The 14,755-nt window shown below is 37.3% G+C and overlaps 1 protein-coding gene across 1 annotated transcript in view; it reads left to right on the top strand.

Moving 5' to 3' along the window:
• Window positions 1-14,755, top strand: part of SUMF1 (sulfatase modifying factor 1) — a 54,209-nt gene that overhangs the window by 12,741 nt on the left and 26,713 nt on the right. Inside the window, exons 2-5 of the mRNA XM_070736721.1 lie at window positions 237-410; window positions 6,491-6,565; window positions 11,416-11,466; window positions 13,757-13,836. Coding sequence (XP_070592822.1) covers window positions 237-410; window positions 6,491-6,565; window positions 11,416-11,466; window positions 13,757-13,836 — 380 coding nt within the window. The remainder of the gene's footprint in view (window positions 1-236; window positions 411-6,490; window positions 6,566-11,415; window positions 11,467-13,756; window positions 13,837-14,755) is intronic.

Raw genomic sequence — 14,755 nt, 5'->3', positions numbered from 1 at the left:
AGGTTTTCTGGACATGGATTGCCCAATTTATGTTTTGTTACTGAAGTTCACTGAGTATACTTCACACAATGTCTTATTTGTTTATTTATTAAATGTACGTGCCACCCATTTGTTGGCTGATAGTATTCTGAACTTTGAAGATATGCACCAATAGTTATTTCTACATCCTGTAAGAAAAGAGAGAGAAGACATTTAAAGATTTATGTATGTCTGAAAGAGTCTTCTTCAATTTGCAGATGGCCCCTATTCCAGCTGGAGTCTTTACAATGGGAACTGATGAGCCCATTATAAAACAAGATGGAGAAGGGCCTGGAAGGAGAGTCCACATTGGTCATTTTTTCATGGATCGCTACGAAGTCAGTAATACAGAGTTTGAGAAGTTTGTGAATGCTACTGGCTATGTTACAGAGGTAAGTGAAGGAAGTTGGTGTTTTTGCAAAGCAGTCTTGTTTGTGTCCAAATAGAGCTTGAGAGTTGAAGATACGTGTTTACTATATCAGAGGAATGTCTTATGTGATATCAAGTTGGCCTGGGAAAAAGAGAAGATATTCCTCCACAAGAATTCTCAAATACTATAAAAGGTTTTGTTATCCTTGGACATACTAGTAAAACCTATCAGTGCCAGCAATTTACTTCGTATTGTCAATACATTAGAGCAGTGATTTTCAACCTTTTTTGAGCTGCAGCATACTGTATTTATACATATACAAAATCATGGGGCACTTGCTCCCTTTCGCTCTATTTCTCTCCCTCCTTTTCTCTCTCCCTTCCTTCCTCTCTCTCTTCATCCCTCTTTCTTTCTCCCTTCCTTTCTCTCTTTTTTGCTCTCTTTCTATCTCTCCCTCCTTCCCTGCCTTTCTTTCTTTTTCTCTCTCTCTCCCTCTCTCTTGCTTTCTCTCTTTCTCTCTCTTTCTCTCTCTCTCTCTCTCTCTTGCTTTCTTTCTCTCTCTCTCTTTCTTTCTTTCTTTCTTTCTTTCTTTCTTTCTCTCTCTTTCTCTCTCTTTTTCTCTCTCTCTCTCTCTCTTTCTTTCTTTCTCTCTTTCTTTTTCTCTCTCTCTTGCTTTCTCTCTCTTTTTCTCTCTCTCTTTCTTTCTCTCTCTTGCTTTCTTTCTCTCTCTTTCTCTTTCTCCCTCTCTTTCTTTCTCTTTCTCTCTCTCTTGCTGAGCTTCGCGGCACACCTGACCATGTCTCGCGGCACACTAGTGTGCCACGGCACACTGGTTGAAAAACACTGCATTAGAGGTACTTGTTCTTTTCAGAATGCTAAATCCAATTCCCTGGATATTTATCTCTTATAACAATTGCTCTAATTGTAGAATAAGAAAGGATCCTGTCAAAAACAGGTCCCAGAAGCTCTTCATTTGGAGTCTGCATCTCCTAAAGATGAATTGTTTTGGAACACTCTGCACAAAGGAAATGGCCTAACCCACACAAAGACATAATTTACTGAGAGTTGACCTATTTGAGTGAACATAGTGTTTCTGGAGGAAAAAATTAAAATCTGCACTGAACAAAAATGCTTTTGCACTACCCAACAAAATAGAATAGAATAGAATTTTATTGGCCAAGTGTGATTGGACACACAAGGAATTTGTCTTGGTGCATATGCTCTCAGCGTACATAAAATAAAATATACATTTGTCAAGAATCATGTGGTACGACACTTAATGATTGTCATAGGGGTCAAATAAGCAATGAAGAAGCAATATTAATAAAAATCTTAGCATATAAGCAACAAGTTACAGTCATACAGTCAACATGGGAGGAAATGGGTGATAGGAATGATGAGAAAAACTAGTAGAATAGAAGTGCAGATTTAGTAGAAAGTCTGACAGTGTTGAGGGAATAATTTGTTTAGTAGAGTGATGATGTTCGGAAAAAAACTGTTCTTGTGTCTAGTTGTCTTGGTGTGCAGTGCTCTGTAGCGACGTTTTGAGGGTAGGAGGTCCTTGATTGGTTATCAGTAGCAGCATCTTAGAGGAGCTTATTGAAAAGTTAACCACTACTTTTCATGCACCACTATTGCTTATTATAAGACAGTAGCAGGTAAATGTTGCACACATCAGAAAGGATATTCTTCTTCATCTTCAACAGTTTACATTCCTATTCTCTGCCTACCATTATAGAGCTATAGGAGAAATCGTAGCCTGGGAAATTGTACATAATGTATATGATAGATGACAGTTTGGTTCAGATTCAGGATACAGTATCAATCCAGGATGATAGAAGATTTCAGCAAATTTTCTGTGTAGAGCAAACACCTGCTTTGATCCATTTATCCTTCAGTTCTCCTCCTTTATCCAGGGCCAATAGTTAGTGACATGCCTTATAGTCTTAGCAAGGGCTGCATATTTTTGCCAGAAAAGTGGCATATGGAAAGATTTTACTACTGTAGGTCAGGATGTCCCTTCCTTTCCCCTTCAATCGGCACTGCAAGGTTGCTGCTTAATGGTCTGCCTTCTGCATGTTCCTCTGGATAACTTCTGATATCTACAAAGTGTGTTGTCATTATGGTGTCTGTAGATGGAATTGAAGATATGAGTGGGTGATACAACCCATCCGTCTTCCATCAGAAGACCAAAAGAGCTATTTAAAAAGCAGTCGTAAGGATGCCTTTTTTTGTAAGGTATCTATTTATTGGATCTTTTGCAATATCAATAGCACATAGACTTCTATACCACTTCATAGTACTTTACACCACCCTCTGAATGGTTTACAATGTCAGCATATTGCCCTTAGTCATTTGGGTCTTCATTTTACTGACTTTGGAAGGATGGTTGAATCAACATTGGCCAGTCATGACTGAACTTCTGGATATGGGCAGAGTTAGCCTGAGGTATGGTATTCTAACCACTGTGCCACCAGACTTCCTTTATTTTATTTATTAACCCAGTAACAAGAATTTTCTGCACATATTACAGAGTTATTTAAAACTTTAAAAACAACAAATATTTATATTTATACTTTATTTTACAATATTTGCAGTCCTATTCGTAATGAACTATAGATGGGAAACAACAAATCATTTGCAAAAAACAAAGTAAAAAAATAATACTATTGGTATCATTAAAATGAAACTCATCTCTTTTAGGGGTCAGACATACACTGGAATAAAGCTGATTTAGCTTGCTTACAAAATTTTAGCTGAATCAGGACTATCTATACCTCTGGAAGAAGGGTATTCCATAAAATGCTGACCGGCACTGAGAAGGTCTATCATCTGTTTATGGGCCTGTTAAGGAAGGACAGCTACAAAAGCTCTCTTGATCACCAAATTAGTTGTCATCAGTAGTAGAGGTTCAAGTTTGACAGGGTGTTTCATACTATGGATTTCCGAAACTCAATCATACAGAACTTTAATTAATGTATTTAATTGAGCCTAGGAATCTACAGACAACCAGTGTAGCACTTTCAAAATAAGAATTATCCTAGCTTGCTGGGGTTGTCCCAGCAATACTTTATTTGCTGCATTTTGAATTCACTTCGTACAGAACGTATCATAGTACTACAGGATTATTATCAGCAGAATATATTGGTCCCAACAGATCAGTACATCCTTTGGAGCTAAGGAAAGGCCATGGTTCCCATCTGCTGTTTAAGTAGGAGCTGAGAATCCAGGGAATCCTAGTCACAAACCAGCTCCTTCGGGCAAACCAATGTAATTAAGTTGTGTTAGCAGTTCTGATATTGTGTGATTTAATCTGAGCTGGTTTTAGCCTAATCATATCCTCACAGTTTCCATCTAGCAGTAAAAAAAGCCAGACACATATTGTTTATTAAAAGCATTAATGAAGAAGAAAAATAAGTACATAGCTAAAGAGCCTAGAAAAAGATATGAAAATAAAGATCAGTGTGCTTAATTACAAAGCACTTGAGGGCAAGACAAGAAGCAATGGATGGAAACTAATCAAGGGGAGAAACAGCCCCTAGAACTAAGGAGAATTTTCCTGACAGTTAGAATAATTGATCAGTGGAACAACTTGCCTCCAAAAGTTGTGAAGACTTCAACACTGGAAGTTTTTCAGAAGAGGTTGGATAACATTTTGTCTGAAATGGTGCAAAGTTTCCTTGCTTGAGCAGGGAGTTGGACTAGAAGACCTCCAAAGTTATTCTATTCCTATAAAGCCCTTCATGGCACCGGACCAGGGTATCTACGAGACCGCCTTCTGCCGCACGAATCCCAGCGACCGATTACGTCCCACAGAGTTGGTCTCCTCCGGGTCCCGTCAACTGAACAATGTTGTTTGGCGGGACCCAGAGGAAGAGCCTTCTCTGTGGCGGCTCCGACCCTCTGGAGTCAGCTCCCTCCAGAGATTAGAACTGCCCCCACCCTCCTTGCCTTTTGTAAACTCCTTAAAACCACTTCTGTCATCAAGCGTGGGGGAACTGAAACATCTCCCCCTGCCTATGTAGGGTTTTTTTGTGTATGATATGACTGTATGTATGTTTTTTATATATTGGGTTTTCTTGTTTTTTAGACTTTTTAAAAATGTATTATTGTTATTTTAGATTCTAACTATTAGATTTGTCATTGTATATTGTTTTTATCATTGCTATGAGCCGCCCCGAGTCTACCGAGAGGGGCGGCATACAAATCTAATAAATAATAATAATTATAATTATAATTATATTCTATATAATGTGATCTCTTATATTCAAAATGAATTAGGGTCCAAGTTCTAGAATGAATTAGAAAAATACACATTTGTGATTGCAGCATTTTTATAGTTCAGCAATATGGCATTCAGCTTTGCTAATCTGTGACAAATAATTCTTCAAATCTGTCTCTTAAGATGTTACCAAATGCTGTCCAATAGTGTTTTCATTAGTCAGGAGGAATCAGCAGAGAATGAAGAATCTGGGGAGGCAGAATCCTGAAGCAAATGCCAAAACCTATTTTACATTATTTCGGTGATGATGTTGAAATATGATTGTCTACCCTGTCTGACATCCCAAACCAGCGTGCTGGAATGGGAACTAAATTTATATACCCCTGGAAGGCAAAATCCTGGGAAATGTTGACATATAAAATATGTATCGGCCCAAAATAGTTACAATATTGATTCACCTGCCTACAATATTTAATAACAAAGATTGTGCCAAAGAATTTTTTTAGAACTCAACATTATGCTGAATGCTGTTAAATTATTTAATAAAAATAAAATAATAAAAAGGGTTTTTTAAAGTTTACTTAATTTTTAAGAAGTTTTTGTAAATATTTTTAAAAAGTGAGCTTGGATTTGGTGATCAATTGCAACCAGTGCCTGATATAATTATAGTTAATGAAATTTAGTTACACTAACATGTGCTGCTATATTTTATAATGGAAAAACTCCTGGGTAAATAAAGTTTCAGTTCAGAAATGTCTGGTTTATGCATCCCATCATAACCTCTGTTTTGTTTAGGCTTAGCATGCTTTTAATGCATTCAGCTGAGAAATACACTGCTATGTACTTTTCAGGACAGAAAAGATCTTGGTAAACCTGCAAGGATTATGTGCAATTATCTTTGAAATAGTATAGCGGCTGGGAATTAAGAATTCCTAATTTTGGTACATTGAATATCTTTCTATGTTGCCACAGAGATAGACTTACTTCAAAATAGTATTGCCAGACAAAAAGTCATCAGTTCCAGAGAAGTAGATATTTTTTTATAGCAATCTGAAAAAACTGCTGCTTTCTAGCAATGTAAAAACATCATCATTAGTTATGGGTATGTTTATTTCAGATGTATGTGCTTATTATCTATTTGTTCCCTACATCTTCTGCTATTGCAGTATATGGATAGAACAGATTTAAGAGTCAATTGCTGATTTGCAGGTCAAACATTTTTGCTTTTACCAGTGGGGAAAAAACCTACTTCTAAAATTGCCTATATTTTTTTATTACGGTAGTTCAGAACACATATGACAAACTTGAAAACACAAGACACATTTTGTATATCTAAATTTGAAAAATCTCAATTTATGCCATCACTAAAGGCATACTCCGAATCTACAGAGAGGGGCAGCATACAAATCTAATTAATAATAATAATAATAATAATAATAATAATAATAATACTTCTAAAAGCAATTCTGAGGTTACATTTAAAAGGAAATTGATGAGAAAGGGGAGTTTGAGTAAGGAACAGATTATGAGCCCTGGTGGCACAGTAAATAGAATGAAGAATTGCAGGCAAGTTTTATCCACATCTTGGATAAAGGTTGACTCACCCATCTATCTTTTCAAAGTTGGTAAAATGAGGACCAAGGTTATTGGGGGCAATATGCTGACTCTGTAAACTGCCCAGAAAATGCTATAAAGCACTATCGAGCAGTATAGCAATAGCACTTGGATTTACCATATTTTTCCCAAAATAAAACCCTGACTTATATTTTTTAACAATTGCTATTGTGAAGATAATTGCTATCTAATTATCTGATCCTTCCTTCCTTCCTTCCTTCCTTCCTTCCTTCCTTCCTTCCTTCCTTCCTTCCTTCTTTCTTCAGGCAGAAAGATTTGGTGATTCCTTTGTATTTGAAGGCATGCTGAGTAAAGAAGTGAAGAATGGAATTCATCAAGCTGTAAGTCGTATATATTGTTTTGTACCTAATAGAGTGATTCAAAATTGGAAAAAACAATTGTAGTTTTTTAAAAAAAACCATTACTGCAGTAGTAAGCTTTTGACTAATTTTGAGGACAGTGTTAGTATTGTGAAATTGTGTGTTCTAAGAGGAGATACTAATGTAAAACCTGAGAAGTAAACAGGGTGACTTTCTGTCCTTTTTTGGCATGTTGTGATGGCCCATATCATCTTCAATCACTCAAAAGCTGTACTCTTCCTTATAAACAGTAAGTGTTGTCATCGTTGTTTGACAGTCTTAGAGACTGAATGTTCAGAGTCATAGGTATGTGTGTCCACAGTACCAGTGCTGGTTTAAATCCAAATATGTGCAATTAGAACAAGGTCTGTTTTGACAACAGAATCTGTGCTGTACATTTATTTTGATTCCTCCCCTTTTCTCCTTACCCAGCTTTAAACCCTGTTTGTTTAATTTTAACAATTGTTTCCAAAAACCTGGTGCTAACCAGCTGACAAATGGCCTGGAAACTCATTCACAAAAAGCTTTCAGAGAATCCACATTTGAGAAGAATTGCAAGATTGGGTGAAACTTTGTGCTAATTACATAGCTTGTTCAGAAGAATGTATATGTGTATGTATGTGGGTATGTAGGTATACATATATACATACGCTCTGTGTGTGTGTGTGTGTGTGTATGTATGTGTGTGTGTGTATATATATACATACATACATATACATATTCATATATCTGTAGATTGTTCTGAGTTCGGGTTTTGCCCCGTGTAATATTTTGAGTGTCTATGCGACGTTTCGGTGAAATCACATTCACCATCATCAGGCTAAAGTTGTAAGCTTTGCGCTGCTGTAGATATAGTTTGTTTGCAACTGCCATTTGTTCCTTATAAATAGTGGTGGGGGTGGACATTTATATATATATATTGTAGATTTTCACAGGTACAGGTATGAAGGTCTTGGCATATTTGGGTTTCTTCCCGTGTAAATTTCAGAGATTTTTGGCAACATTTCGATGAGGTCCCACTCGTCATCTTAAGGCTGGTGCTTTTGTCTTTGTGTTCGCCCTGGCACAAGGACAAAAGCATCAGCCTGAAGATGATGACTGTATTTTGTGTGTGTGCGTGCTTGTGTGCATGTGTAGATGTAGATGATGTAGATGATGTAGATACACCTATATTGATACATCTTAACTTACAACCACAATGGAGCCCCAAATTTCTGTTGCTAAGTGTGTCATTTGTTAAGTGAGTGTTGTCCCATTTTACAACCTTTCTTGCCACACTTCTAAAATGAATCACTGCAATTCTTAAGTTATTAACCCAGTTCTTAAATGAATTTGACTTCCCTGTCTTTGCTTGTCAGAAGGTCATAATGATCACATGACCCCAGATCACTGCAATCCATCATAAATATGAATCAGTTGGACAAGCATCTAAATTTTGATCACATGATCATGGGGATGTTGCAATGGTTGTAAGTGTGAAAAATGTTCATATAGTGCTTTTTCAGTGCCATGGTCACTAAATGAACTGTTGCAGGTCAAGAACTATCTATATAAATGGAGTTGGAGATAGAGATATGGGAAGTTAAAACCCCCACAAACATCCTTCAAAAATGAAATCTATATCTACAAATATGGTACGAAGGAACAGAGCTTAATTCTAAAAAAATAAAATGACCTTTCATAGATGATAACTACAAGTGTATGTGTCTGTGCGTATGTAGTATTTAGGGGTAGTGATTTCTGACAGTCTCAAAATGGGTGAGCAGTGTGGTTGGGCGGTAGGAAAAGCAAGTAGGATGCTTGGCTGCATAGCTAGAGGTATAACAAGCAGGAAGAGGGAGATTGTGATCCCCTTATATAGAGCGCTGGTGAGACCACATTTGGAATACTGTGTTCAGTTCTGGAGACCTCACCTACAAAAAGATATTGACAAAATTGAACGGGTCCAAAGACGGGCTACAAGAATGGTGGAAGGTCTTAAGCATAAAATGCACCAGGAAAGACTTAATGAACTCAATCTGTATAGTCTGGAGGACAGAAGGAAAAGGGGGGACATGATCGAAAGATTTAAATATGTTAAAGGGTTAAATAAGGTTCAGGAGGGAAGTGTTTTTAATAGGAAAGTGAACACAAGAACAAGGGGACACAATCTGAAGTTAGTTGGGGGAAAGATCAAAGGCAACATGAGAAAATATTATTTTACTGAAAGAGTAGTAGATCCTTGGAACAAACTTCCAGCAGACGTGTTTGGTAAATCCACAGTAACTGAATTTAAACATGCCTGGGATAAACATATATCCATTGTAAGATAAAATACAGGAAATAGTATAAGGGCAGACTAGATGGACCATGAGGTCTTTTTCTGCCATCAGTCTTCTATGTTTCTATGTTTCTATATATAACAAAAATGAATCTGAAGGCAGTAGGAGTCAAAAGCCAGGTTTTTGTATATTTGAGATCTTTAAAAACTGAAACAGTATGTATCAGAGATGCCTCCTGCTCCATTTCTACCTTAAGAATATAACTGAACAAATACGCAATGCATCTTCTGGTATTGTTGACATCACTGGATAACCACCTGAATTCTTTCATATAATTAAGAGCTAGTCCCTAAAAGACAATCAGATCATCAGAAGTGAAACTTAATTTGATGGGGATTTGACTTTATATCTGTGAAGAATGCTTAGTGAGACAGTAACATAACTGACATATCCTCCAACTATGTATGGTTTGAATGGATTGTGTGATTATTTTACTATAAGGGTTTTTAAATTGTTTTTCAAATATTGGATTTGTAGACTGTTTATTATTGTTGTGAGCCAGCCCGAGTCTTTGGAGAGGGGCGGCATACAAATCTAATAAATTATTATTATTTATTATTATTATATTAACCTTCCAACATATGTTGGAAACCACTTCTGTGTTTTTAGACTGCATTTTGGCAGTCTGTTGGAAAGTTCCAGATGATTTAATGTTGTGACAGATAATTAGTTTAAATTTCACTTGAGTATTTCATCTTAACACATTTCTTTTATGCACTGAAATGAAAATGCTATGCACGGGAGTAAAAATAATACACATTAAAGCACCATATGGGGCTTTTTAGAATACATCCTGTGGCCTGTATGCTTTATTGAAAAAATATAATTTTTGAATTAAACCACAAGGAAGAAAATTTGAAAACATTCCTCAGCTACAGTTTAGCCATTGATGTGGTGTTTAGCTATGACATGGTATATGTGACAAAAAAATATTTCTGTCTGCCCGAGAAAATGCTCTTGTTTCTGCTGTTGATGTTATGTGAAATTATATTACTTGTCCATGTAGGGCAATACATGTTGGGTTTATTTTAAATCCAGCATCTCTGGTTGGAGAAAATGGTAACTGACTTTGGAACTGATCAATTCTTTTCACGTATGTATTGAATTTTTCGTGTTTGAATTTCTGGTAATCTGTGCTCAGACACTTGAAAACTTGAAAACTACTCTTAAACTAAACATAAAAGTAGTCAAATAGTGCTTTAAAAAATCTGATCTACGTATAGGTTTGTACAAATAAACATGCATTATTAATAATAATTTAATTAACTAACAATTAATAACTTGTATAAGTTAAATAATACAGGGCAGGGATGAGTAATGTATCACTCCATTTCAACCATCCAGCGAGACTGACATTAGGCCTTTGAGACTAACCAGATCAGGAAGCAGATTACGCAAGAAGGCTAGAACTATACTTCACGGAGAAAAACTATTGCAGCAGAATCTTGCAACCTGACTGTGTGTCTCCCCCTCCACACACACCACACCTCCTTTTAAGGCCATTTATTTAGACAATCACACATGCTATCCTGCTTAGTAACAATTACATTTCTTTTACTATTTTTAGGGATGTGTGTGCCACCCTTATTCTCACTATCCAAATCCACAGGGCCACGGTGTTAGTTCCTGCCTGTGGCTTGTGGAAGTTGGAATAGGAAAGATGCACAATCCTGTCGGCAAAGGGAACTGAAAAGAGAACAAACATTCAAACTCAGCTTCTTTTAGGACGTGGAAATATTTGAAAAATTGTCTAGGCGGAAACATAGTTAACAAAATTAAATAGAGCTCTGTAAGGTCAGTTAATATTCCACTTATTTGGAGAAGCAGGTGACTCCTGTACACCAGATTGATCAGGCAACCATGAGGGGGAATCGGAACAATCAGACCTGGAAACAGAACAAAGCACTTGCACACCGAAGGGAGCATCATGGACACAGGAAAGACAGATGGAAGATGAAACACTTGCTGTCTCTCCAGATGGAACTGATGCAACTTTAGCCCCTTCAGAGTTCTGGTTTTTATACACTCTGAATTAGTGGGCATATTTCTGATTTTGGCTTACAGCCAGCGATCCTAAATGAAATTGTCTTGGCAACTTTGGCTCTCTGCCCAGAAATTTTGTGATCCCCCTTCATGACTATACGGTCATTTTCAAACTAAATTTTTATTGCACTGAGAGAAACCAGTCTAAGTCTCTTCCTAACATTTCCTCAGTTTTCTGGGTGCAAAAGCATATTGTTTTGCCCATCCCTACATAGTTTCTGCAGGGTAATCGCCATGGCTGCTTGCTTATATATATGTTAATGCTAGCACTTTAAATTGTACCCAGAAAGAAATAATCAAATGCAGAACCCACAGAACTGATTTACGTCCTACCAGAACTAAAATCAGTGAGTCACAGCATTCTGAACTAGTTGCAATCTAAGGGGAGCCCCATTAAAGTGCATCACAGTAGTCCAACTGGGTAATAATGGAGTTTTGTATTGCAGTAATTAGGTTCTTCTGCACCAGGTACATTTGGAATTGGTGCAGCATAAAGGACCCTTTAGCCACGGTCTCCAGGTAAGAACTGTGAGTCTGGAAGAATACCCAGGTTGCAGACCTGTTCCTTCATGAGTAATGCTTGTCTATCCAGATATAAAGTAGAAAAGCAAGTCCAACTTAGGTTGATCTCTCTCTTCTAGGCAGAGGAGAAATTTGCGCCTTTGTCACAAGGATTTGCTTTTCATTCTGCTACTGTATCCCTTCAAAGAAATTAAGATGCTTGTCTTAGGAAAAGAGAATGTCTAAAATGGAATAGGACTTATTGACATGCCTGAAAACATAAAGAATTAAACCATGCACATAATACCCTTGCAGTGAACATTTGGAGAATAGCAACATGCCTTCTGTAGGATGGCATGTTATGCAGGAAAAACAGGGTGGTGGGGTTTTTCCCCCCAATTTGGGGTGTGTTTATGTATATGTGTGTGTTTTGCTTTACTACTGTGAGTCAAATGTCAATCCTCAGAGCAGCTACTTGGGGTATTATGATCTTTGCATGAACTGGGAATTCCTCTCTCTGATGTTTGTATCAAAGGCAGGTTCGGACTGGCATCTGGCCCAAATTGTTGAGCTCTGCTGCTTCCTTTGAAAGATTTCCCCTATTTGGTTAGAGTAATTTTTAGAGGACTTTTCTTTTGCCTTGTTTTTCAGTATGTATTATTAGGACATTTTGGCATGCAGAACATCATCTAGGAGGCATGGAAAAATGATATTATTCTGGTTATTTTGGCTAGCAGCCTAGCAAGGCAGGGACAATTTTTCTGTTTAATTTAGAATTTTAGTTTAGCCAAATGTGGTTCCTCTTGTAAGTATGCAGGCTATAAAATATAAAAGTAAATCTGAAGAGATAACATTTGTTTATTTTCTTTGTTTTTAAAATATCCTTAGAAAGTTACTATGGCAGTAGTAACAATTTTTAAAATGAAAAGCCCTAGCTATATGTTGTCCTTGACCTGCTCCCTTCAAGCTATATACAGTTGTTGGAAAAAATGTCCATCTGGGTTCAGTTCCAAATGGGAAGAAAGACACTGGAAGCATGGAGACTGCTTGGAAAGATTGTTTAATGGTGGACAGGAGCACAAGGTTTTGAGTATGAGAGAGAGGGAGGGAGGGAGGGAGGGAAAGAGAGAGACAGAGACAGAGACAGAGAGAGACAGAGACTCTTGGGCCCCGCCTTGGAGCTTTCTGTTCCTGTGTAAGAAATATATTCTGATTGTTTGTCAGACACGTGTGGGGCCCTGCAGGGGTAACTTTGTAGTGTCTTTAGTCCCAAGCTTGGTTGAATCTTGGTGGGTGATATAACCTCCCGAGGTGCCATGTGGTGAGTTCGGTTGCTAGATGGCTAGAGTGCTAATCCTATCATATCCTTAGGACCATGTCTTTTGTGTTATAGATAAGCTGGCCCAGCCTTTCTAGGGCTATTAGCGAAGGTGGGGGTTGCTTTCCAAGAACATGTTTCTCCTTTTATTATGAGGGAAATATAATATTCTGGGTGTTTAAATATTTCCTAGAATATTTCATTCTTCTGGGGAGAGGGGTGGGTGCTAGTTTACTACATACACAATATAAAAGTCAATAAGCCAGGAGACTGATTTCTTCAGCATCATATTCAAGTATTATAGACATAGCTTTTGACTTCATCTAAGGATTTATGGAGGATTAAGCTTGAAATATTGATTTATATATTAGAATGACCAAGCCCAAATAGCAAGCAAAATTAATTTTGTTTAATATTGGATTTATCCACGTAGAACTGTAGAATTTAAGAATGCAGCTAATTCCATCTTGGATTTTTTGGGGTTTTTTTGCTTCTGTACACATGCAGAAGCTGGGTTTTTACCACTGTGCATAGATGTGTACGCGTGAAACGTCTTGAGGAGCAAAACGGCAGCGAAGAAAAGAAGAACCCACCCCTGGTGAATGTGATTGGGAAGCATGAACTGACACATAATATGGGAAATCAGTCGTGCTAGCACTCTCCCTGATATATAGTGTGTTTTGGATTTATTTTTGTAGATATGGTCATTGTTTCTATGCAGTTTAAAAAAAAAAAAAATCTGAATTACTGTCCTTTTCTCACGGCGTTATGATGCACCACTTGAGGCATTGTATCTGTTACACTACACTACACACACACACACACACACACACACACACACACACATATTCATGCCATGGACATATATCAAATATCAAATATCACCCGGAAATGCCTCTATTGTATGTAGAATCTGACTTTGTTACCTATCCAGCCACTGTTTTTTGTCTTGAACTGTGAGTATTATGTCCTGTTTGGCACCGTTTGCAGGTAGGCTGCTTGCACAGGCAGCAGATGATTTTCACCAGAAATCCAATGCAGTTGCCATGGTGGCAAAATTCTGAAGAGAAGTAGGTCATTTCAGTGTAATTTTGGATATTCTTTTGGAAAGCCTAGCTGGAGAAAACTGCATAAAAGTGAACACAGTAGTTTCAGGGCCACTTGCAAACAAGTGGGATAAATTTACATTTCTTATTCCTAATTGTCTGTCTACCATTAATTTCAATTGCAGATGTATGCTAAGAATGGAAACCCTGGTCTTAAAATTCTGTGATGCTTAAAATTTTAATTTTCAATATGAAATCATCACTATAACTTTAAAATAATAAAGACGTTAAAAAAAGAAACTGAGTTACCATTTAAAAAGGGAATATGTAATACTTAAAAGTCCAATGTTTATGGCAGAATATCATTTTTTGTTCTTTTCTAATGTATTATACTCCTATCTTTTACTTCATCGCTAAGAACACTCTGTAATGAGAATATTGTTGACTTTTACATGATATCAAGTCTTTACTGATTTGGTCATCTTGGGTCACTTTATTAAATACTAGCTGATTACCTGGCATTGCCCGGGTATTTTTTTTATCCCAATCTTGTATTAGACAGGAAAAGGAATGAATTATATCAATAGTGTCAAATCAAAACAATTTTATTTACAGAGTTTTAAAAGTATAAGGACCTTGTTCAAATCCCAGCTATGGAACCTATGGACAGCTGGGAGATTTAGAAGCCCAACCTCTGCCACCAACCCATTCTACCATTTTCTCAAACTGGGACTGGAACATAAATCCCTGAGTTGGGCCATGCTGTGCCTCCTCTACCCCTGCTGAAATAGGCTGGGTCTCCTCTCTGGCCTCCATACCTGTTTCACATTGGTTGGAATGATTCTGTCCTTTTCTGCAATGAGTTTTGGCGAAGGACGATGCTGGGAACATGGGATGAAGCTCTGAGGTGGAGGTGGACTATTTGCTTAGGCCGTGACATGCT

Source organism: Erythrolamprus reginae, chromosome 2 (assembly GCF_031021105.1).
Source record: "Erythrolamprus reginae isolate rEryReg1 chromosome 2, rEryReg1.hap1, whole genome shotgun sequence".
Lineage (NCBI taxonomy): Eukaryota > Metazoa > Chordata > Lepidosauria > Squamata > Dipsadidae > Erythrolamprus > Erythrolamprus reginae.
The sequence above is the reverse complement of the archived record's forward strand: the minus strand, read 5'-3'. Positions and strand labels throughout refer to the sequence as shown.